The sequence below is a fragment of the Polypterus senegalus genome, chromosome 14 (genome assembly GCF_016835505.1).
Source record: "Polypterus senegalus isolate Bchr_013 chromosome 14, ASM1683550v1, whole genome shotgun sequence".
Taxonomy (NCBI): domain Eukaryota; kingdom Metazoa; phylum Chordata; class Cladistia; order Polypteriformes; family Polypteridae; genus Polypterus; species Polypterus senegalus.
This window is the reverse complement of record NC_053167.1, coordinates 5,993,242-6,020,150: the sequence shown is the minus strand read 5'-3', so window position 1 is coordinate 6,020,150 and position 26,909 is coordinate 5,993,242. Positions and strand designations below refer to the sequence as shown.

Here is a 26,909-nt window from a genome sequence, read left to right as displayed (position 1 = left end):
GTTGTAAGGCTTGTTTTATCATAAGTCATGAGTTTGTGACCCAAGTTTAATGTGTAAGCCAATAATCTTAATGTTTTCCAGTCCAGCACAGTTAGTGGTTGTATGGCTGTTAGGGCTTATTGCGTAGACATGAGTTCTGTGTTGGAATCTCATTTTTGGTATTCCCCAATTGAATGCTTTCCATTCCTCTACCACTACTCTAAATTAGCCCTTAACAAAGCTCCAACATCAAATTAGATTACTTCTTTTCCAGCGCCGAGACGATGACTGTCACTACTGAGAAGTCTTTCAGGACACTGCTTCTCTCAGCTTCATGGCCTCACATGGAGAGACAGGCTGTTAATAATAATAATAACAATAACTAGGGGGCTCTGCCCCCTGCTCGCTTCACTCGGCAACCCCTGTGTCGGCCCTACGCGCTACTCATTTTCTGGATCTGCCGCTTGCGACGAATCGTGCTGTGCTTTTGGATAAATACGAATATCAACTCTGTCTTTGACATCTCCGTCTTTTGAAACTATTAGCGCTGACAATTTGTCACACGTTGGTTTATTATATATGCGAGCGTGATCTTTCGGAATCGTATAGAAATCCAAGAAAACTTCTTTGTCTGCGTTTCTCAGATAAATTTAGTATAAAGTGTGATACTTTTGGACATATGGATTTGGATCCATTATTGGCTGTAGAATTTCTAATACGTCTGATCATTTAACTCTTTCGATTCTATGTTACATCATTTCTCCGTGACCATAAATATACAGTAAACCTGACTGAATTGTGGTTTCTTTGAAATTAAATTTGTAGTAGCTTTAATTGTTGCGTGAACACAGATTCTCATAGCATATGGTCCCGAATCATGTAAATCTATGTTTCGAGCATTGAATGGTATGAACGTGAACAGATTATTGTAGATTCTGATATTTTGCCTGTAGTGTTTGTGGATTTCATTTTCAACAAATAACAAATCTTTTATTTCTCGTGGATACGCCTCTTCTTTGGAAGAAGCACTACTTTTCCCTGATGGCAACATGAATTATTAGACGATCTACAAGTCTCCGACTTAAACTTTAAAGCCATCTGTCATATCACCTATGTCCATATATTCGATCTCTTTTCGCTGTTCCGTTATTTCACTGAGTAATAATTTCCATTTGTTAGCGCTATTGCGATCTTTACTATCAGTGTTTTGAGAGTTTTCAATTTTAGTACTTTCATAATCTCTAACCTGCTCTGCATGTGTATTGCGCCAACGTTTTTGAGCCTCTTTCCGATGTTCTACTTTGTCTTCTACTCTTTGACTTTTATTTCCGCCCCCGCTTGGACCTGTTAGGTTTTCAATACCACTTGGTCCAGGCTGATTATAACTCTCCTTATTTTCCGAATTTGCACTTAGATTATATTGTTCTTTTTTTAATTCTTTTCTCTCCAAAGCTTTTGGGTCTCTTTTCGACGTGCTGCCCTTTCTTCTTCGCTTAGTTGTTGACGTTTCATCTAGAATGTATAAAATTATTGTCTAGAAAAGGACTACATCGAAGGAAACGAATAGATTGTATATCTTGTATTAAAATGAGGAAAATGTAAAAATTTATAAGAGCTGAGAGCACAGGAACTGTGTCTGAAAATAGCATTCACACTATTGAGAGGTGAGTGGGCCATGGGCATGGTTAAATCTCTCAGCACAAAGTCTCATCTCGCAGGACTTAAAATTATCTCCCTGAAAAAGCCTCGACTTGTCCCAGGATTTTTTTATATAATAGAGAGATAAATTAATTTTATTAACCTGCAGCCCCTAAGTCAGTAAGGGGCAGTTTATCGAGCTGAGCTAAAGGAAGTGTTCCACTACTTCATTAGGCTTCTATCTACAAGAATGTCTTCAATACAGCAGCCACTCTGTATTTGGCTCTCTGGCTACATGTGCCCCTATGATGAATGGGGGATTTGCTGCTATAGGAAATGCTCCTTTATCTGAACACTTGTAAAAGATTCAGGGATCGATTCAGGACATGTTGGAAAGAGTATGTGTCCCAGATAGTCAGGAAGCATCTAGGAATTCTCTACCTTTCTGACCATGGATTTACTGGGCAACCCAAGTGAATGTGTTGTTACCATGACCCTCACTGAGATAAAAATGGAATAAAAACAATACTGAATTATGATGATGTTGACAAAGTTATGGTAAGGCTTTCTGCTAGCTCCATACAAGAATGCTATGAAGAGCATCTCTTGTATTTGAGACCACCCAGCCCCCTCTGGGCATTCTACCTAACATAAATGATCAGTCCTCATTGTATTTTGGGTTCCCAATGGAAGGATTTGATGATGACGGTCACATGGACTTCTGGTCTTTAATCTATCAATGTAGGAACATCATGGTGCTTTGAATAGTTGGTGGTGGCACAGGTTGCCACGACAGAAAACCGGAAAAAAAGAACAGAAGAGAGAGTAGTACGGATTTTGGAGCCACCATGAATAGTAATGATAATTAATTGAATATACAGAGCATCAGGATTAAACTAAAGTGAAGTTATGAGAAAGCCATGTTAAAGTAATGTGTTTTTAGTAGCTTCTTAAAGTGCTCCACCGTATCAGCCTGGCGATTTCCTATTGGCAGGCTATTCCAGATTTTAGATGCAGAACAGCAGAAGGCCGCCTGCCTCACCACTTCTTTTAAGTTTAGCTCTTGGAATTCTAAGCAGACACTCATTTGAAGATCTAAGGTTACGATTTGGAGTGTAAGGTGTCAGACACTCTGATATATAAGATGGAGCAGATTATTTAAGGCTTTGTAAGCCATAAGCAGTATTTTAAAGTCAATTCTGAATGACACAGGTAACCAGTGTAGTGACATCAAAACTGGAGAGATGTGCTTCCTAGTTAGGATTCTAGCAGCTGCATTCTGCACTCGTTGCAAATGATTGATGTCTTTTTTTGGGTGGTCCTGAGAGGAGTGCGTTACAGTAATCTAGCCGACTGAAAACAGAAGCGTGAACTAATTTCTCAGCATCTTTCAATGATATAAGAGGTCTATCCATCCATCCATTATCCAACCCGCTATATCCTAACTACAGGGTCACGGGGGTCTGCTGGAGCCAATCCCAGCCAATATAGGGCGCAAGGCAGGAAACATTAGAAATAATATTAGAAATAGTATTATTTCTAATATCATTAATTTTTTGATTGAAAAAAATGAGAAGTTAAGCAGCCAATGATCATATTATGGATGAGTTTAACACTTACAATAAAATAAAGATGCTTGAAAAACTCCAAGAAGAGTTGGGGAATGACCCTGTATAATGTCCGTCAGACACAATGAAAAAAAATAGCAAAATATGGATGAAAAAGCAAGAGCATTTGACAGTTTGGTAATGGTTACATAGAGTTTATATAGAAAATAGTGGCAGGAAATGACATCAAAAGCAGACAGACGGAAGTGATGTCATCACTGAGGGCCGGAAAGCAACATCATCATGGAGGGCTGGATGTGATGTCATAAATAACAGCACCGGAAGTGACATCACCAATGGAATTCGGAGATGGGATCATTGGATAGTAGCCATTTTGGGGAACCGGAAGTATTGTGGGTGGGAGAGGCATTAGTACATACAATTAACCCTTCATCTCTTGTAATATCACTCACCTTAGGGCTTTTCGAGTGCCTCCTAAGCGCATGTATGTGACACACTGTTCTTCATTATTGCAGTAGGGACACACTAGGATGCAACTAACGATCTGGGGAAACCTCGTTCTTCATATTTATTTTAAATATTTGGAAAGGAAGTGTACCACAGTGGCAGACTTCCCATTGGCCTTGCTATTCTCCCATTGAAAGGGTGCAGAAGATTCAGGGAGTGAGGCTTGTGATCCTCACCGCTGTTCCTTCTTATTCTCTCTCTCTGTCTCTTGAAGAAGTTATGTCTCCTCTTCACCTCCCAGGTAATTTTTGAAACTGTAATGTCCTTCTTCTTACACTGTCAGTAGTGTAACCTCGTATTTGTGACATGAATCCAGCACTAACGCAAGGGCATTTCTTGATTTTAGAAGCTGAACAACTGAAAGGTACAGATCAGGGGACAGGTGGCTCTAGAGCTGTGTGCAAGCCCACTTTTGAATCCCACTCCCAGACACTCTGTCTGCTTAGCCTGCACACTTTGATTTGGCCAGGGAGCCAACAAAACAAGCATATCCCAGCAAGCCACAGGTAGCTGTTTTTAAAAGTCTGCCACTTTTGTCACAGTTAAGAGAGCTCAGCTCTTTTTCATTCAAATCTAAAACCAGTGAAAATCTGCTCCCGATCTCTTATTGTCCTGTCATTTTTTATTGTAATAGTCTGGTTGGTTTTGATTGCACATCAACTGACTCCATTTTCTCCATATGCTCAGAGTATCTAGCACTTGGAAATGACATCATACCACTAACAGTATCAGGTTCAGATTCTGAATGCGTAAACAATGGGAATATTTCTGATGTAATAGTTTTTTTTCTTTATATCCAAAGCAACTGTAGTGTTGTTGTCTTATTGTCATCCCGCATTGTTCCTGTGATCTTAGTACAGCCTGCCTGTTCCCAGCTGTATGAAAATGAACAGGTCCAATGATCAGTACTTCTGTGTTGAGGCTCATGGTTCCTCAAACATATCTCTAGTGGCGTCTTTGCATGAACGGACCGTTTAATTATTTACTCTTCTTACTGGGAAAGCAGAATCCAGTAATCAGTAGGAACAGTTAATGTAATCGGTGCTTTAAAACCTACCTACAGAAATTTCATTTAGATGCCACTACCAAGACAGAAAGTTCAGCAGGTCCATTCTGCTACTCAAGGGGTACTGGCTGTCCAAGTAACGTGCTGACTTGGTCATTGAGCTCAAGCTCTTATTGTTTGCATCAAACACCTCTCAGAGGGCCACACAATCAAACAGTGGATAGCAGCTCTGCTTCACTGCTCCAGCATCCTAGGTTTGAATCCCATGCCCAGATGTTGTTCCTCTGTCTGTGGAGGTTCAACCTGTGGGTCTTCCTCTCTGAAAATATTATTGTGATTTTCGGTGGGATGAGTGTGAGTGTAGGTGTGCTTGTAAGTAAGCCCTGCATGGTGTAACACAAGTCTGTGTTGTATTAGCGAGTGTGCGGGGTTTTCTTTCCTTATAGTGCTGCTCAGATTCACGAGTGTAGGTGTGTGCAGGAGCGACTATGCCTAATGGGGGACTGGACTAAACAGATATTCACGTGCAGACAAAGCTTAGCACAGCCATCCTTCATTAGCAGCTCCATGGGTCAGTTAGTGTAACATCTACACTCAAAAGTTCTGAGCCCAAAGGGAGGGGACATCAAAAAACAATGGCTGGAATAAAATCTAGATGAGAGAATGTAACCAGTCAAGGGGAGAGAATGAATCAGTCTTGTAGATCTCCAGGGAACTAGCAAGGAGTCCTGTTCCAGGAGATGTCGATCGAGTCTGCTGATTGTTTGGGACCATCAAAGGAGGTTGTGGACTAAAGGGGGTTCACCGCAGTGACCCGTGGATATGGCAGTGAGTGAATGACAGAGAGAGAGGGGAAAGGTCGCTGAAGGCACTGGTGGAGCTGATCGGGAGAAGGAGCCAAGAAAACCAAGTCTATTGGCATCTCATACCTCTTGACTGATTTTACAGTAAAGAGCAAAAGGGATTATGGGCTCTGTGGGCTCCACACTGTGACTGGCGGAGGTGGCAACGAGAAAAGCTCTAGAGAACCCAACAGGTACAGATGGAGGTGGCTGGGAGGGGGAGCTGGGACATCCATTGATTTCACAGAAAGAGCAAAGGAGATGAGAGGGGAATACTGGAGGACAAAAAACTAAGAGGGATTTTAACCAGGGGATTCAATTATTTATGGACTTTTGAATTACTTTTACGTAAATAGATTTATTTTTTATGAAAGATTTTTAACTGCTTGTTGGTTTCTATTGCGTAATAAACACGCACTTTGGCACATTTTACACCTTACCTTACCTGCTCTAGTCCACGCTCAGTTCATGGACCCGAGATGGCGCCCATGGCTGTGGCACTGGAGCATCACAGAATGAGGATGGATGTTGATTCCTGTTAGGATCCATTTATGTTAATCGGCTTGGAGGTGCTTATGTGCGTGCATTATATATTTACTAGTACATAAAGTTTGTGGTTCTGTTTTATCCTGTCAGAAGAGTTACAGCACACTGAGGCTGAAGTGCGCTCTACAAAAACAAGCTGAACTGAGTTCTTTTGAGATCCTGCGGTCCTGCACCAGCAGCTCAGAGTCTGTCTGAGTTACAAGTCAGCTTTGCCAGCTCGCCTTTTGTTCTCGGGCATCTTTCTGATATCAGCCAAGAAACCCTAGCTGTGAAAAGAAATCATTCATTTTGAGAGGTAGAAGTGGTGTGGGACAAACGTTAGAACTAATGTTTCAATAGAGCAGAAGATGACTGCCACTGTGCCGTGATGGATGAGTGTTTTTAAAAAGTGAGCATGATGATTTGAGATGACTGCTGGTCTCAGTTAGAGAGCTCAACAAAGTGCAACTCCAGCACCTTCATGTTTAAAATGTGCCTTTGCTCTGCATCCCTGACTCCTTGCTTTGCCCTCTAATTTCTTAGGCATGTCAGTCAAGCTGCACTTCTCCATCCCAGTGGAGGGCGCCGGAGTCAATCGGAGTCGCTCCTTTGCTGGCTTCAGTGGAGTCCACAGCAGGAGGGCACAGTAAGTCAATCAGTTGGCAGTGGCGTGTGTAGCCTGCCATAGTGATATCCTCTAATCCTGGTCTTGCAAAGTGAGGACCTTAACAGGTAAAGTAATCAAGGCCCAGATTAATTTAAATGAATGCTAAAATAACACAACTGCTTGCACACTCTGATACTGGAGGCTTTGACAGAATCGGTGGAATCTTACTCTTTTAAAATAATCCAACCTTTTATCTGTCTGATTAACTAATCCTAATACCAAAATGGCTACCAGAAAGTCAGTGACTTTAGAAATGATGGCTGACATTTCTTAAACACACAAAGGTAGGTGACACACAGAGGAAACAGAAAAGTATAAAAGTACAGAACAGAAAAAGGAACTGAGCTCTCCTGCCCAGGTCTAAGTTTCAACCAGTTGTGCCCACTTGCCCACACTAAAGGACTCCCTACTTGCCGTCCGTCTCCCTCTCTGTTTCTCTTTTCACCCTGGCCTACATACCTTCACTTATATCGTAGTTGCTAGTCTCATTTTGGGTCATGTGAAATGTCACAGGTGACCTGTTTTAGTTTGCGGGGTCATCAGGCTGTAATTTCCCCAGCAGCCCCTGCTCTGCTCCCATTCCCTTAAAGAAGATGCCATTTGTGGTCAGTGTGCTGCCATATAAAGGGATGCAGGCAGATGATGCCAGCAGCATTCCCTTACCCTCACACTCACTCAGATGTGCTGGTTAGGGGCTAAGTGCTGCTACCTCTTGGCCGGGGTTGGTCGTCTTTAATCTCACCGAATGTCCTTGGCTTCACTCACTCTTTCACGCCATCATGTCAGTCCCTTCTGGGATGCTCAGTACATTCTGCAGGTCTTATCTCATTCTGTTGCTTTAATTTAAGTGTATTTCTTTTGTTTTTAGTTTTTTGTGTTGTTATTTAAATATAATTTGTGTATACTATGTTAATAATTCTGTTTTTGGCTTTCTTTTGCCTTTGTATTTTGACAACTTTCTAATTTTCTTTGTCATATTGTTTCTTTGAAGTGTTTTTTTCCCCTCTGCTATGCTCTCTGTATGTAGAACCTAAGGAGGCAGGGTCACCTGATCATGAACTTAGGGTGCTGGCCGCAGCAGAACGTAAGGCGAAGCTTTAGAGTGCTCTAATAGCGGTGGTCATTGTTCTTGATTTGCTTTGTTTTTAGGTGCATTCGCATGTCTGTCTGTACGTCTGACAGCCCACATGAAACAACCCCCTCTCCATTTTGGCACATTTAGTATTGCAAGACATTTGCGGAGGCAGTTCAATTTTCATAATGGAATCGTGAACAGATTGTGTTAAGTTAAAATTTAATAATTTCCCATTGAAAAGCATTGGCGAATTTGAGAACTTGTCTATCCTAAAGCAGAGAAACGTTCTGTGTGACTTCAACTACGAGTTCATTTACTGTTTCAGTCGTTGCTTGAACGTGTTTATTTTGTATATTTTCCTCTTTTACTTGTTTGACAGCTGCTCAGATACCCAATGCAAGCGAGTCAAACTCTGGAAATAAATGGAAGGGGAAAGCATATATTTAAGTATGAGTAAGAATGAAAGACTGAACGATGTTATCTACCGATTTTTATTATAAAAAAAACAATGTTAACAACCTGCAGCTAAATGGTGTTTGAACTGAATTGATTGACTAATTGAATGAGTGAATGGTGTTTAATTAATAACATGAGAAAGGTGAAGCTGTCCTAACTGATATAAACACAGGACGAGTTTAAATATGGACACGGGTGGGAAGCTTCAGTGGCTTAAGTCCCTGATCTCTGACACCCAGCAGCCCCTAATCTTCCAGTCCTAGAAATATACACGAGTAATCGTGCCCAGCCACGTGTACCATTCATATTCCTGTTATACAATATATCAGTTCCTCTCCAAGTTCTTATTTGTTTATAACATTTTAATGAACTGCTGTGTTTTAACGAACATCAATAGTTAGATGGGGAACTTACTTCAGTTACTTTTCTTCTTTCATAGGGTAATATATGTACTGAATTTATACACGTTTTGGTAATTTTGTATTAATACATTTTTTTCATTTGCTAACTATTGGATGCTACTCGTTTGGGTATACTTTCAAAAATGTCAAGTTTAAGAAAATTGGAGGACAATTAGTAACAGACCCTCCATAACTAACACATTTTTTAAAATTTTAACTTGAATTTGACTCTGCTGTGTATGAATGTCATCTCCTTTGTAAAGTGCTGTTAAAAAGCATACATTTAATGTAGCCTCCTAACACCTAACCATTACTTCGATTACTTCTGAGTATAACTCATTGTTAACAAAATATTTAATAATAATGTAATAACTGACTCTTGGATGAACTCAGGTGCCCAATGCACCTGAATGTAAGGCCATGCGTATATCGTCTAACTTGTTTATTCACCGGATTCTCTGTCTTTTGATCTACATTCACTTTTAATAATAATAATAATAATAATAATAATGATGATAATATTGATGATGGCGATGATAATGAATTGTATTTATATATTTTATTTAAATAAACAAGAGAAATAAAAGGTTTGAGACCAGAAAATGAAAACAAGTCAAAGAGCAAAGCAAAAGTCTTCACCAAAAGGACAGAGAGATCAAATATAACAAAACTAAAATCGATAATCAAACTCGTAATTGAAAAAGACATGTAGGGAAATCGAAACCAGAACTAATAGTTTTTTTGGATAACACAATACGGATTGTGCTGGTATATAATGTATCACACACAAACATACCCCCGGTAAACCAGGGTGAGCATCTTGATAACCAATTCACAATATAGCTGTATGTTTCAAAAAAACAAAACAGTGACACGATAAATATGGTACAAAATAGAAACTAAAATACTTGTTTTCTTAGAGACAGAAAATACTTAGAGAATCACAGGCCAAAAAGCACGTCATAGAAAAGGTCCCAATTCTACAAGAAAAAACGTGAAGTCTGGAACTTTCACTTAGTAAGAGTGGCATTCACAACATCGATAAGGTGCTGTTTCCAGGTTGGTGCTTCATGGATTGGATTTATTTGCTTTTTGGTTTCCTAATTTGCTCTTTTTGTTCTTTTCTTGCTTTATCCATTTTTGAATTCTTTCTTGTAACAAATTATGTATATATATAGATATAGATATAGATAGATATATGTATATATATATATATATATATATATATATATATATACAGGTATATATAGATATATATATAAACTGCTCAAAAAATTAAAGGAACACTTTGAAAACACATCAGATCTCAATGGGAAAAAGAAATCCTCCTGGATATCTATACTGATATAGACTGGGTAATGTGTTAGGAACGAAAGGATGCCACATCGCTTGATGGAAATGAAAACGATCAACCTACAGAGCCCTGAATTCAAAGACGCCCCAAAAATCAGAGTGAAAAATTATGTGGCAGGCTAGTCCATTTTGCCAAAATTTAATTGCAGCAAACCCAAATTGTACGCAGCACTTTGTATGGCCCCTGTGTTCTTGTATACATGCCTGACAACATCGGTGCATGCTTCTAATGAGATGACAGATGGTGTTGTGGGGATCTCCTCCCAGATCTGGACCAGGGCATCACTGAGCTCCTGGACAGTCTGAGGTGCAACCTGGTGGCATTGGATGGACCAAAACATAATGTCCCAGAGGTGTTCTATTGGATTTAGGTCAGGAAAGTGTGGTGGCCAGTCAATGGTATCAATTCCTTCATCCTCCAGGAACTGCCTGCATACTCTCACCACATGAGGCCAGGAATTGTCGTGCACCAGGAGCCACTGTACCAGCATAGGGTCTGACAATGGGTCCAAGGATTTCATCCTGATACCTAATGGCAGCCAAGGTGCCTTTGTCAAGCTTGTAGTGGTCTGTGTGACCTCCATGGATATGCCTCCCCAGACAATCATTAACCCACCACCAAACTGCTCATGCTGAATGATGTCACAGGCAGCATAATGTTCTCCATGGCTTCTCCAGACCCTTTCACTTCTGTCACATGCTCAGGGTGAACCTGCTCTCATCTGTAAAAGCACAGGGCACCAGTGGTGCATCTGCCAATTCTGGTATTCTATGGCGAATGCCAATGAGCTGCATGCTGCTGGGCAGTGAGCTCAGGGCCCATTAGAGGACATGGGGCCCTTGGGTCACCCTCATGAAGTCTTTCTGGTTGTTTGGTCAGAGACATTCACACCAGTGGCCTGCTGGAGGTCATTTTGTAGGTCTCTGGCAGTGCTCATCCTGTTCCTCCTTGCCCAAAGGAGCAGATACTGGTCCTGCTGATGGGTTATGGACCTTCTATGGCCCTCTCCAGCTCTCCTAGAGTAACTGCTTGTCTCCTAGAATCTCCTCCATGCCCTTGAGACTGTGCAGGGAGACACAGCAAACCTTCTGGCAATGACACGTATTGATGTGCCATCCTGGAGAAGTTGGACTACCTGTGCAACCTCTGTAGGGTCCAGGTATCACCTCATGCTACCAGTAGTGACACTGACTGTAGCCAAATGCAAAACTAGTGAAGAAACAGTCAGAAAAGATGAGGAGGGAAAAATGTCAGTGGCCTCCACCTGTTAAACCATTCCTGTTTTGGGGGTCACCTCATTGTTGCCCCTCTAGTGCATCTGTTGTTAATTTCATTAACACCACAGCAGCTGAAACTGATTAACAACCCCCTCTGCTACTTAACTGACCAGATTAATATCCCATAAGTTTCATTGACTTTATGCTATACTCTGATTAAAAAGTGTTCCTTTAATTCTTTTGAGCAGTATATATATACTGTATATATATATATACATTAGCAAAATACCCGCGCTTTGCAGCGGAGAAGTAGTGTGTTGAAGAAGTAATGAAAAAGAAAAGGAAACATTTTGAAAATAACGTAACATGATTGTCAATGTAATCAATGTAATTGTTTTGTGACTACCTGTTGAAGCTCATCGAGAGAATGCCAAGAGTGTGCAAAGCAGTAATCAGAGCAAAGGGTGGCTATTTTGAAGAAACTAGAATATAAAACATGTTTTCAGTTATTTCACCATTTTTTGTTAAGTACATAACTCCACATGTGTTCATTCATAGTTTTGATGCCTTCAGTGAGAATCTACCAATGTAAATGGTCATGAAAATAAAGAAAACACATTGAATGAGGAGGTGTGTCCAAACTTTTGGCCAGTACTATATATATATATATATATATATATATATATATATATATATATATATATATATATATATATATATATATATATATATATATAGCAATACTGCCTTAAAATTTCTATTAAGAAGAAAATTAAACCTTTTTAAACTGAGGGAAAATATGCCAATAATTATTTGTTAAGGATCTCTTTGTATACCCCATTGTGAGTTCAGCCCTCCGGTTGTAACATGACCAAGCTGTGCGCTGAGCTTACTCTTGAGCATGCAACGTACAGTTGCTCCTTTGGGCAAGGAGGAACAGGATGAGCACTGTCAAAACCTACAAAATGACGTCCAGCAGGCAGGCCACTGGTGTGCATGTCAAACAATCAGACACAGACTTCATGAGGGTGGCCTGAGAGCCCGATGTCCTCTAGTCGGCCCTGTGCTCACTGCCCGTCTGGCACCGTGGACCTTGATTGTCATTTGCCATAGAATACCAGAATTGGCAGGTCCACCACTGGCACCCTGTGCTTTTCACAGATGAGAGCAGGTTCACTCTGAGCACATGTGACAGACGTGAAGAGTCTGGAGAGGCCGTGGAAAATGTTATGCTGCCTGTAACATCATTCAGCATGACCAGTTTGGTGGTGGGTCAGTGATGGTCTGGGGAGGCATATCCATGGAGGGACGCACAGAACTCTACAAGTTAGACAACTGCACCTTGACTGCCATTAGGTATTGGGATGAAATCCTTGGACCCATTGTCAAACACTATGCTGGTGCAGTGGCTCCTGGGATCCTCCTGGTGCACGACAATGCCCGGCCTCATGTGGCGAGCGTATGCAGGCAGTTCCTGGAGGAGGAAGGAATTGATACCATTGACTGGCACCCACACTCACTTGTCTGACCTCAATCCAATAGAACACCTCTGGGTGTGACATTGTTTTGGTCTATCCGACATCGCCAGGTTGCACCTTAGACTGTCCAGGAGCTCAGTGATGCCCTAGTCCAGATCTGGGAGGAGATCCCCCAGGACACCATCCGTCGTCTCATTAGGAGCATGCCGAACACCCCCGACGTTGTCAGGCATGCATACAAGCACGTGGGGGCCATACAAACTACAGAGTACGATTTGGAGCTGCTGCAATGAAATTTCATCAAAATGGACTAGCCTGCCTGCCTGCCGGCCGCATCATTTCTTTCACTTAGATTTTTGGGGTGTCTTAGAATTCAGCCCTCTGTAGGTTGATCATTTTCATTTCCATCAAACGATGTGGCATCCTTTTGTTCCTAACACATTACCCAGTCTATATCAATAGAGAGATCCAGCAGGATTTTTTTTTCCCATTGAGATCTGATGGGTTTTCAAAGTGTTCCTTAAATTTGTTTGAGCAGTTTATATATATATACTCAGCAAAAAAAGAAACATTCCCTTTTTCAGGACTGTGTATTTCAACAATAATGTTTTAAAAATCCAAATAACTTTACAGATCTTCATTGTAAAGGGTTTAAACAATGCTTTCCATGCATGTTCAATTAACCATAATCAATTAATTAACATGCACCTGTGGAATGGTCGTTAAGACCTTAACAGCTTACAGAAAGTAGGCATTTAAGGTCACAGTTCTAAAAACGCAGGACACTAAAGAGACTTGTCTACCGACTGTGAAAGATGCCCAGGGTCCCTGCTCATCTGCGTGAACGTGCATTAGGCATGCAGCAGGGAGGCATGAGGACTGCTAAATAAATTGCCATGTCCGCACTGTGAGACGCCTAAGACAGCGCTACAGGGAGACAGGAAGGACAACTGATCATCCTCGCAGTGGAAGACCACGTGTAACAACACCTGCACAGGATCGGTACATCCGAATATCACACCTGCGTGACAGGTACAGGATGGCCACAACAACTGCCCGAGTCACACCAGGAACACACAATCCCTCCATCAGTGCTCAGACTGTCCGCAATAGGCTGAGAGAGGCTGGACTGAGGGCTTGTAGGCCTGTTGTAAGGCAGGTCCTTACCAGACATCACCAGCAACAACGCCGCCTATGGGCACAAACCCACCTTCGCTGGACCAGACAGGAGTGGCAAAAAGTGCTCTTCACTGATGAGTCACGGTTTTGTCTCACCAGGGGTGATGGACGGATTCGTGTTTATCGTCGAAGGAATTGAGCACGTCTGGGACCTGTTGGATCGCAGGGTGAGGGCTAGGGCCATTCCCCCCAGAAATGTCCAGGAACTTGCAGGTGCCTTGGTGGAAGAGTGGGGTAACATCTCACAGCAAGAACTGACAAATCTGGTCCAGTCCATGAGGAGGAGATGCACTGCAGTACTTCAAGCAGCTGGTGGCCACACCAGATACCGACTGGTACTTTTGATTTTGAGCCTCCCTTCATTCAGGGACACATTGTGAAACATTTTTAGTTTATGTCTTATGGTGTTCACTCTTTTAGTGTTCATACAAATATTTACACATTAAGTTTACTGAAAGTAAAAACAGTTGAAAGTCAGAGGACGTTTCTTTTTTTGCTTAGTATATATATAAAAACAAAGATCTTGCTTTGCTTTATGTCAGATCAGAGGTTTTATGGTTTTCTTCTTCTCCGTGTTTTTGACCATTTATAGAGTTTTATTTTTGGCCTGTGTGGGCCTGAAGCCTGTCTTTTGAGTTTGCCACCAAGCTGCCTGAGTTAAAGCCAATCCAATGGGCACCGACCTGAAAAAAGAGCAGATCTGGCCTCTCAGGTTGAGATTTTAAAGGACTGCTGCCTTGTTTGTGCTTCTTGGTGACAGATGTGACAACAATAGCCCCGTTCCTCTGTTTTCTTGTTCCTCATGCAGAACTGCACTTCCATTGCTAATGTGGCCCTTCTCCCTGTCCTGTGCCACTCTGGTCTTTCTTTTCTTCTGGAGAAGCCCTCCTATGAACAGTACATACCGTGCTCCATTACTTCTGTGTGCTCTGTATCCTTGCGTGACAGTGCCATTGACCCAGATGTTAAAGAAACAGGATAGGACAAGCATATTTATTTTACTTGAAGTAAACACCAAACATAAATGGAATTTAGGCGCCTGTTATTGGCGAGTACAGCAGAGAGAGATTCAGCCTCCACCTCCCCAAACACACACATTTCACAAACAACAAAGTTGCACGCTTAGCCCTTCTGGAATCGTCACTCGGCCAAACAGTTTCAGCGAGAATCAGTCGAGTATTTTGATCTGAAGGAGTTTCGGGCATCTGCTTAGGGAAAACAGAGGAGAAGATTAAAACTAAAGGGGAAAATGAGAAACATGACACTATGGTGGTCGAGACTTCGTTAGGTGTGTGTCATAGCATTTGTTGTAATACGGTGGACTCAGAAAGTATTCCCACCCCTTCATTTCCTGCACACTTTATTGTGTTATAGTTTACCCTTAAAGACAGGTATGCACATTTATTTAAAGTTAAAAACAAATCTGTAATTTTGCTGTATGCTGCTATATTTCACTATGGTGACCTTCCCATCCATTGTTTGCTATTTGCAGAATTACAGCCACAGTGATGGTGATTTTAATCTTAATACACTGCAACGGTACTGATGTGGTTTCAAGTGTGACTTTGAAATGATTTGTGAAGCCCTGTGCTGCCTTGGCTGCTGTCATCTTTATGTTGTTGATCACAGGGATGCCAGAATGGCAGCTGTGGTATGATGGTATTGAGGATTGTCCCAGCAGAACTGGTAAGGGGTTGTTGTTGTAGTCACAAGACCACAGCAAACAGAAGAATACAGACCACCAATAGAAATTAGTGAATGTAGAGTTAATTTGGTTGGAAGAGCATTCTTGGCATTGAGGAAAGAAAGAAGGAGACAGGCAGGGAGATAATATCAAACCTGCTTAATCCGGTTCAGGGCTGTGGGGTCTGCTGCCTATCCTAGTCACATCAGGAACAAGGTAGGAATCATAGGAACAGACCACCGCATGCACTCCCACCAGGACTATTCTGAATCTGTAAAAGTATACCACCAGTCCAAACCAAAGGTACAAATGGATGTATGCCACCAGTCCAGTTAAGTCTGAAGGGGTCAGTAAACTGTTGAATTTTAAACCATAAGGGTGCCCATTCAATTCCTACCTCTTAGTATTGTCTGACTCTGCGCAAGCCGTTGCTCCAATTGTAAAATCCATCCATCCATCCATCCATTGTCCAACCCACTATATCCTAACTACAGGGTCATGGGGGTCTGCTGGAGCCAATCCCAGCCAACACAGGGCGCAAGGCAGGAAACAAACCCCGGGCAGGGCGCCAGCCCACCGCAGAATTGTGAAACCATATGTATAAAATACGGGAAGGATTAATGCTCTTGTAAGCATCCTTAGATAAATGTGTTAGCCAAATATCTTTAAATATAATCCGCTACCGTGGCTGTCCGTTTGTCTGTCCAGGATTTTAAATCACCTGTAGCTCACAAACCGTGGATCTGAAATTTGGTACACATCTACTATGTGACGTCTTCTGTCCACTTTCGGGGTGATGATTGACCTCCAAGGTTATTCCTCTTTTTATTTTTATTTTATTTTATTGCAGAATCAACTCTCGGCAGCCATCAGCATGCATACGGGCGTCGTTCTCATCCCTACCACCTTCACCATCACGTCCCCTACCTCTTCATATCTTAAATCATTCTTGAGGCAGATTGAAGTGCCATCTTAAGTGAAAAATGAAGGAAAACGTACAAAGTAAATGCAACGCAAACACTGACTTAATCGGTTTTAATGCGAAAAGACGCCGACGAAAAAAGAGAAGCGGGCCGCTAGGGTGGAGAAGCAAGCGCATCAACCTCTGAGCAAATGAATGCTAAACGTACAGAGAAAGAGGATGAGAACTAGGAATATTCAAGTCAAGTGGATTCACTGCACGTTATTGTGCAGTGCGCCGTTACTGGTATTATAATAATAACAATAGATATTTAATATAGCAACATGCCATAGATAGGAGGGTGGCATGAGACCGACTGTGAAATAATGGAAGCCACCAGGGTGCAGCAAACACGTAAAAATAAAGAGAGGCCCAGAAGGAGCTGCCTGATGACCGTGGTCTACCATCTTGGGTTAGAAAGCTGCGCCAAGTCTTTGCCCGTGAGAGTTTACACCCACATCCCCAAAAACATAATGCCAGGCTAATGCCAACTGTTTCTGTGTGAGGGCAGGTGCACACATTCATCGGCCTTGCAAACAAAGGAAACCTCATCCATGGTTGGTTTCTTCTTTATCCCAATGTTGCCAGGATAGTTTTCAGCCCCCCTTTAAACCTGAACTGGATTTGAAAACGCTATTATTATTTTATATACCCCAGAATTTAGGGACAGCAGCCCATTGACTCTGGTACAAAGCCAGTATTACTCCCACAGACAAATGAATGTCAGCAAGTGTGTCTAACAAGTGACAGATAACATCCTGCTGCATTAACCTGCACTTATGATGGCAGAGAGCATGGGAGTCCTCTGAGTTACAGGCAAGGGGGTACGACCAGGTGTTGCACAGTGACCTGGCACCTTCTTTTGAGCCTGACAGTGAATCACAGTGCTGTGAACACAACAATACAACAACAACAACGACTTACACGACTCCGGAGAACTCTGAACTGAAAGGGAGTGAAACGTCTGGACGGAACGTCAGGCCTATGGGGTGGGCGAAGCTGGGAAAGTGAGTGCAGTTCAGCTAACAATTTGAATTAAAACATTAAAGCGTTTTAGATAAAGGCTGCTTTGAATTTATTTACAAAACAGCTGGAAATCCACTGTAAGTTTACATTGCAATCACAAAAAGATGGATAGACACACATTAGGCCTCACTACAAAGTTGGGATTCTGTGTCTCCCCAAATATCCATCCATCATTTCTGGAATTAAAACAATGTTTTCTCTAAACACGATGGCCGGGTTGAAGCATTACAGGCCTCACAGAAAGTGGGACTTGAGTCACTTCTTCATGCCGCTTTTACTAACAATACAATAACAACTTATTTTCTCTATAGTGCTCTTCACCGGGAGCAGATGTAGAACAATGTGAAGAATTCTCAGTTAAAATACAAGATGATACTAATTACTAAATACAGAACTGTCACACATGTAAAAGATTTTTTAAAACACACAATGAACAAGGTAGACACTCGTTCAGTATAAATGGAAGCTAACAATATCTGCCCGTTGGCCAGTTGACAACAGAGGAGACTAAAATTGTAAAAGAGAAAGTCAAATATATATATAAATAAAGTCATGGTCCTGGAGAGCTCGGCCAACTGGTCAACTACCTCTGCCTGGGTGTTCTATAGTGGAGGTCCAATCTGATGAGAGAGTCTTTCCATCTGATGATTCCAGGGCTCCTTTATCCAAGATGACTTTTCCATACGCAGAAGATCAGCCAGGAAGTAGAGCAGCGGCACTGAGCGCCACATCAAGACACAGAGAAGAGAAGCAGCAGAGAGGAGGGTTAGTTGTATCAGTTTATAAATATCATACTACTTATATTGTAGTACTAATGACTAACAGCACAGCTGATCAGCAGCTCTAGTCAGGGTATGCTGAACTGAAGTAGTTAGTCTTCAGCCAGGATTTAAAAGCTGAGACCAAAAGGGTATCCCTTCTATTAGAAGGCAGGTCATTCCAGAGCTGTTATCTTTACTGTAATTTTATTTTCACATTGAGTATTTCTTGCCTGTAAGTATGCAGTGGAAATGTAGTGACAGTTTGATAGCAGGGTGGCACACTCAGTCACATCTCCATGAGCGTGGATTTCAATCCCAGTCATGGCCCATGTGTCCAGATAACAAATGGAGTGTCGTGTGTGTGTGTGTGTGGAAGCTGTCCCTGGAATGGCATCCCAACCTGGACTTACTCTATACCATATGATCTGGCTTCCCATGATCCTCTATTGGAAAAGTGTCTCAGGATGGATAGTTGTATTATTGGCTTTCATACACCAAATTTTTAAATGTTACATTTATTTAAGTTTACACTTCATATGAATCTTCAACAGTCATAGGATCGAGTCAGACTTGCTCGAAAGCATTTTGTGATGTCTTTCCTTTTGGTTTTGTTCATCTTTAGGACCTTTGGCTCTGCTGGTGCTAAAATTCTGCACTGACTGACAGACAGACACAAAGCTGAATGGAGATCATTAATAAATATACAGTAGATATGCTCAGTTATATAAGATATAGTACATACGCTAAGATCTGGGCTACACCGTGTCCATCAAAATGAATGTACGTGCTGCCAGTATGTAACATGTGATGTGTGTCAGATCGGTGGTATTGTTGGGTTTTAGAATCAATAGAATCCCCCGTACCCTGATGTGCAGCCCCCAGTCTTGGAGAGCCAAGCGCCAGCTCTAACATGGCAAAAAAAAAAACCTCCAAGGGGACTAGACAGCGGTGTAACTAGGTGGGGCTGGGTGGCACATTTTTTGGGGGTGTCATTATTGGCCAAAAGCCTCAGTACAATTTGTGTGTAAGCAGCAGGGTTCAGAAAAATATCACTTGTGAATGAAAAAAAGTCAAATTCTCTGATTTTTATCCACAAATGCTTCAAAAATAATTTTCAGACTCTCCTTCTGTGATGGCATCAGACACAACAGTTGAAATTTATGAGAGGGAATAACAAAAATAAACATAAATATTACATCAATAATAATTTCTAGGAAGATAAAAAAGTAATTTCCATCCATCCATCCATTCCCCAACCCGCAGAATCCGAACACATGGTCACGGGGGTCTGCTGAAGCCAATCCCAGCCAACATAGGGCACAAGGCAAGAACCAATCCTGGGCAGGGTGCCAACCCACCGCAGAAAAAGTAATTTACAATTTAGAATTTTGTTTCGTTATCAACCCGAATGCGTTCTTGCTCTGCTCAGAAAACATCCCCACCTATCACTTGAACGCTACACTGGTTCTGGTTTTCGCAGCGTAATTAAATTAAACTAGTAATTAGAACACTGCTTATCCATGCGTCTATACTATATTTTTGTATAGTTAATGCTTATAAATAATTATATGTGAAAAATTATTGCTGTTTCTCTATATATGAATAAATCTATGCAATATGTATATTATTTTTTCTCTATACGTCATTTTCTTTTTCTATTTAATAAGTTAACATATTCAGATATGTTGGAGGGCAGCAAATTGAAGCAGTGCCCTGTCCTGAGCGGCATTAACTTGAGCTACGCCACTGGGACTAGAGGCATTGACAGAATGGGGGAATAAGCCCCTCATATGTGTAAATGCTAGCAAAGCCCCTGTGCCAGATCGAGAAATAAGATAAACTCCCTTACAAAAATACTGGAGAACTTGCAGCTTAAGAATACAAGAAAAATGTAATATTAAATACTTACAGGGATAAAAAAAAACAATTTTCCCAGCACTTATCATGTCATAGAACAACTATCCTGCTTAGAACCAATAAAAAAATGGAAAATATGCTTGAGAGGTCAGCTACAATATCAGCTCTCTCAGACTCTGCTTAATTACACAACAGCTGCATGAGGGGCAGCACAGTTTTAAATTACAACTTGGACACATTAGTGACATGGTGGCACAGTAATTAGCGTAGCGGCCTTACAGCTCCTGGCTTCTAGTTGTCCATGCGGCACAGGTACGCACCGGTGGGATGATTCTCCTCTGACATTCCAAAGATGTCCTTATCAGTTTAGTCAGCAAAGCTAAATTGGCCTTGCATGTGGGTGTCGTGTCTGCGTGGTGGACTGACCCCAACAGCTAGAGTCTCACCTAGGGCTGACGGGATGGGCTTCCACTCCCCTGAACCTGAATCGAAACAAGTGGGTTAGAAAATGAAAGGATTTGTGCAAACAGCACTTTTTGCAGTTTTCATGGCTTCCACTCTAGTCTGAGCCACTGCATACATTTCAGACGCTTGACTACAAAATAACATTTGTTGTTATAAAGATACTTTGGTTACAAAAGAGGGGGCCATGAAGGGTTAGGGTTAGGGTTAGGGTTGGGTTTGGATATTCCTCTCAAGTTAACTCTATTTGTGACTCTGTGATCTTACAACCAAGCAGACAGTATCAACACTTACAAAACACCATTGAACATATTGTCTTAATTCTAACTGTCAGTTAAGGTCGGCGTTTCCAGCTTTCTCGCGTCATGTATTAGGCATTCATTTCTCTTGTGTGATTAAAGTATAAGCAGCTTCCATTGCAAACAGAAGCTCTACCAACTGACACCCCAGAGATACTGTGTCAGCTTGACTGCACTTCTTGAATAGTTGTACTGTGAGGGACGGCCAGGACCCTTACCCGGCTGGGAGGCCTCCGTATTGGAAGGACTGGTGGAGAGAGCGAGCACACGGCATTATCTCCCCCAGATCTCTACCAAGCGTCAAGGTCTCCAACAGGGCTTCATCGGCATTGGAGTTCTTTGATTCAGACCTGCGGGGCCCCAGCCTTACCTAGAAGTGCTTCCGGGTTAAGCCTTCGGGACACCAGAGGTACTTCCGGCCATTACTTAAAAGGAGCTGTCTGCCACTACTCCGGGAGCCAGAGTCAGGAGCAAGGTGACGAAGCTTGCTGAAGGAGGAGGAGTTGAGGCGGACAGAGAGAAAGAGAGAAGAAGAGACAGAGACGGAGAAGAGAACGGCATTGCTGTGGGCTGTTTTGTGCTTTATATGGGGAGAATTTCTCAGAGCCAAATGCAAGCCTTGTGTCTCTCTCTGTGTCTGGTTTGGGGAGCTGGTGCGCCCCCTGCAGGCCACAGTACATTATATAAAATAGCGCTCTTATACAGTATGTAAACACTTGAATTGGGTTAACTAGCTTCTAAAACAGATAGATATTTAAAGGTGCCAGAGAAGTCGATCAGAATCCAAGACCGCAACATCTACTGAGCTACAGCAGATCGGCTTATAATCAAGTAACTGTAGACCTCCAAGTTGAAATTATAAGTGATTTATTGTAAAAAATACAAACACTATGCCCAGCTAACACAACACCTGGGCTTCCAGTTGTTTCCTAAGTGAATACCACCTTGCTTTGGGGTGGCCTTTGTCATCCTGACCTCACGTAAGACCTCCAAGGCTTTCCCCACCCTACATTCGTAGGTCTGGGCCACCAAGAGGTCATGTCATCTAATGTGTCCTGTGCTCACATTATTGAGAAAGATTAGATATGGCAAGCAAACTGACAAATAATGAAGTTACACATTGGCTCTAGGAAGGCACCTTCTGATGGCGACAGTGCAAGTGCAGATCTCAGATACTCAATGTCCTTGATCCTGTAAGCTACGCTCAGTGGCTACTTTATTAGGCACAACCAAATAGAACCCCATTTTGCCTCCATAACAGCCTGAGTAATCCAGGTGTGGACTCAGCTAAGTGCTGGGAATATTCCTCAGGAGTTCCGATCCGCATTGACTCAGTCCTGCTCAAGTCCAGGTCCTTTAGATCACGCATCTAGTCTATTCTAATATTCAGCAAACAACATCTCGACCATGTGTGCCTCATCTGTATATTGTATTTCAGGTGCAGGATTGGCTGTTTGGTTAACTATCATGCAGACCCCTGAGTGTATGCTTCAGGTCTTGAGGGTGCTAGGCCAGCAAACGCTATTTTTAGGTATCCCGGTCAGCTACTTGTGATGATAATGGTGTCGAGCACACAGAGGAACCTTTGCGTGGCCATGATAGTGTGTGTGTGTGTGTGTGTGCACCCCGGTCACTTTCTGCTCCCTGCTGAGGAGGGTCTCCCTGTGTGGAACATCTGCTCCCAGCACGCCCACGGCTCTCATTCTAGACTCCACATTTTACATTTAATGGTTACTCTGAACTCTATTTGCAGAGCATCTTCCAAAAAAGCAATCTCGGACTCGGCCTAATTAGAGGCTTGGCAGCCTGTGTGCCCACGGAGATGCAATAAACAGACTATAGTGGTGTGTCTGATCCCAGCCTTGCATTTGTACACAAGGCACGAGAAAATCATTTCTAAATGGAGTGATGGGGCAGATGAGACACACCATTGTTTTAGAGATGTTTGGGGATATTTAAGGCAGCTGTCTCGTCTCTTCAAATCAAAATTATAGTAATTTCAGGCCTGAATCACATCCACCACAAGATAAATGACAGCACAGCGGCTTTGTCTGGATAGATTGAGGACTGAAGGGCAGTGCTGGTCACACCTATATGATTTAGCACAAATTACTGGATCCAGCCTCCAAGCCAGCCATACACCACATACGCTAGGTGTCTGAGTCAAAGTCGAAAGTCATACAATCAGTTGGTGCAGCAGAAGGACGAGTTCTGCCACTAATAGGCCACCCAGGCTTCACCTTCCTGATTTCACAAGAGTTACTGAGGAAGACATTGGGTGCAACCCCACTCTATTTCATCATTTACTGATATTTTCAACATCTCAGGCATCACTCTCGTGTCTCCCACTCTTCCATCTCTGCCATGTTGTGTTGTCCTGATGTACCTTCTCTATCCTCATTGGTCCTTCTCTTACCCGCCACCTCCTCTTCAATCTGTTTTATTGCAGGTCCTACTCCGTCAACAGGAGCTCTGTGAGGTCCAAAGTGTCCCTGCAGAAGTCCCCAAGGATGCAGTCCGGCTCCAGTAAGGCAGCACTGGCCCGGGACCATCAGCCACAGCAAGTGGAGAGGATATTCAAGGCTTTACAGAAGGGCCTAAAGTAAGTTAATGTGCAGTGTGTGGTGATAAGGTTCTGATATGTGCAAAAGGGCCTACACTCGTGTGCAGAGGGGTACACAAGACGACTCAAGAAAGAGCAAACACACAAGAGCAGCATTTGCAAGCGTCGACATTCATGGATTGAAGTGTACACATACAAAGAGTCACATGCAAACCTGATAGATAGATAGATGTGAAAGGCACTATATAATAGATAGATAGATAGATAGATCGATAGATAGATAGAAAAGGCACTATACAGTATAATAGATAGATAGATAAAAAGGCACTATATAATAGATAGATAGATAGACAGATAGATATGTAGATCGATAGATAGATAGAAAAGGCACTATACAGTATAATAGATAGATAGATAGAAAAGGCACTATACAGTATAATAGATAGATAGATAGATAGATAGATAGATAGATAGATAGATAGATAGATAGATAGATAGATAGATAGATAGATAGATAGATAGATAGCTCTATGTTCCTACATGCATACTCTGGGTTATTTGACGCGGTATTTTCATGTGTATTCACAGTCATTTGCTAATACACACACGTGTACAGTTCATACACGAGGACATACTGTAAATGTGCAGTATGCAGGCTGATGTGTGTGTAGCTCCATTACTGAGTATTTTCAATTTTTATTTTTTTCTCATTTCTTACTCCACTGGCACTCTCTCTCTATGGATATGTTTGCACGCTCTATCTTTGGATGAACATTTTCTCAGAATTTGCACTCATAAGCAGGAAATGAAAAAGCAAGAGGCTTAAAAGAATTATTTATGCAAAGACAATTTGAGAACATAACGAGAGGGACACTGAGAGCAAAGATCGTCTCTTCCGGCATGACAGAGGCATTCCAGAGACAGCAGCTCATCTGGAGATTCTTGGCAGCACATCATGTGTGGACCCTAAGATGGCGTGAGGAGGCACAGCATGTCACAAAGATCACAGGATAAACATTCTTTGTCCTGGGACTGCTTAACAGTATCAGTAAGCAGCTCACCATGAGGGAGTATTTGTAGAAGGGGAAATAAAAGTAAGCAAAAGTGCATTGTGGGTCGGTATGGGTTGGGGGTGGGGGGCAAGTGAGTGCAGCAGCACAGTGGCTGTGGCATGTGACTGGGCACACTGGAAGTGAGGCACTGCGTGTATCCATAGTGCTTGGCATATGGGCCAAGCCAGGGATCTTTTTCTGCTGCTTTCACCGGCCCAAAATGACACACTTCCTCAATTCAAGGACCAGAATCGCACATTTCATTGAATCAAGGACTGTTTTCCCCTCTACTTTATAGAAGGCAGGAGGGTCGGACTCGATGTGCCATGATCATTAGAACATTGCCTTCTCTTTTAAATTCAGAAGTGTCTGGTAAAGCATGTATCCATAAGATGACAAGAAGTAACAGTAGCAGCAGATTAAATGGAAATGCTATTTACACTTTTTTTAAGTTGTGTGTTTATAAGAATTACATTGGAATGCTTTGAAATCTCTTCAGTTTTTTTACCTGTGCCCCCTGACTCTCCAGTATGAGAAAACCCTAACGTACTGTGACATCCCGCTCCACTTGCCTTGATGTCTAGTTATGCAAGATGTTAAGCTTTTTGGGTTTCCTTCCTATTTTAGTCCCCCTAGACCTTAAAACTCTGATTTGTAGTCCATTTTGTAGACCGTATTTCATACAGTAAATGACACCCTGATGATAAAGAGTAACCCACTAGGTGTCTTCAACAAAAATGATCAGAAGGACTTGAAGTTGTGTATGGCACATCAACCAACCCCAGGGGTCCACCCAAGCTTTTCACAAAGTTTTGACAAAAATGGGCAATGGTAATACAGGCGTGTGGAGTGTCGTTTTATGCAATTTCGAGGTTTCTGACCATAAATATGATAATATTTTTGATATTTGATTCTTTAGTGGTAGCCCTAGCCCTCTAAGAGCCACTCCTAGCATATTAGAAATGACCAAAATTATACATAACCATGAGGGTTATCGTTTCAGTCTGTTTCAAGGTCTGTGATTATGAATATGAGGTGAGACACAAAAATAACCAGACTGGGCTTGGGGCTTTCCTGGGAAACCGTCTGGAGGTCGGCCGAATGTGAATCCTAGAACTACATCCCATCCTACACACCCTCTCAAACTGCCGACCGGCTAGGAATATCCTGTGAATAACCCAGTCAGTATTCGCACAACAATCGCTACACGAGTTGCCGCGATAATGTCGGGTGAAAAAAGCAAACAGCGAGACAAGACAAGACAATGCTCCCGCGCACAATGCTTTTTCCTTAAGCAGGTTTTGACTGACAAAAACATTCCTGTCCTTGATCCTCCTCCCTATTTGCCCGATTTAGCTCTCTGTGATTTTTACTTGTTCCTGAAAATCAAACAGTGGATGACGTGAAGACAGAAACAGCAAGCCTGTTGATAAGCCTCAAGCAAGAAGACTTCCAGCACTGTTTCAACCAATGGAAGATACGTATGGAGCGGTGTAGAGATCGGGAAGGGGAGTATAGAGGAGGTGACCATTGTGGCAAGCGGCTGGAAGTGGAACCCAACCGGGACGCCCAGAAGAACCGGAGGAGGGCTTACGCCTCCTCCCAACTGTGAGCGCGTGGCCTGGTGGCTTTGGGGACCACGGGTACGGAGTACGGAAACTCAACCCTGTAGGGGCATGTGGTCACCGGCAGGGGGCGCCCGGATGCCTGAGGAGCCCTGGCTCATAGCACTTCCGCCACACCCGGAAGTGCTGGGGGGGAAAGAAGACCAGCGACACCCAGAGTGCTTCTGAGTGCGTGGCTGGTACTTCCGCCACACTGGGGAGTGCTGGCAGAAGCTTATCGGGAGGCACCTGGAGCTTGTGAATAAAAGGGGCCGCCTCCCTCCATTCGATAGCTTGAGTCGGATGGAAGATGGACGAGGTCTGGAGGAGGAGGCAAGGAGGTGGCCTGAAGGAAGAAGGCATTGTGTTGTGGCCTGGACTTTTGGGGGTCTGTGCACTTGTAAATATGGAGAATAAAGGTGTTGTGGGTGACATTGACGTTTCCGCCTGTCTGTGTCCGGGTCGGCTACCACACCATGTTTAGAATGCTGTAATTCATCATTAAATGTTTCTTTTTTTTTTACCAATCTGGCTATTTTTGTGTCTCACCTCGTCTAATGTTATTTTTGAGTTTTACTAGGAGTACAGCCCACTATGGACCTCCATCATTATATTACAAATGTCTTTTACAATTAAGAATATTTAGATTTAAACATTTTAATGGAAGCACACATTTTAATATCTGATTCTGCTGTTCTTGTTTACTATGAAATGGTACCCCTTGAATTAACTCCTTACATTTGTTATG

General features: G+C 42.4%; 1 protein-coding gene across 6 annotated transcripts in view; it reads left to right on the top strand.

Moving 5' to 3' along the window:
• The window catches only part of ripor3 (RIPOR family member 3), a 186,640-nt gene that overhangs the window by 90,074 nt on the left and 69,657 nt on the right, over positions 1-26,909 (top strand). The window contains exons 2-4 of one of the 6 annotated variants that reach the window (XM_039735348.1): positions 6,609-6,711; positions 18,218-18,328; positions 23,392-23,544. In XM_039735348.1, the coding sequence (XP_039591282.1) occupies positions 6,611-6,711; positions 18,218-18,328; positions 23,392-23,544 (365 nt within the window). In that variant the 5' untranslated portion in view covers positions 6,609-6,610. The other 5 variants (XM_039735351.1, XM_039735350.1, XM_039735352.1 and 2 more) reach the window with 5 other exon arrangements.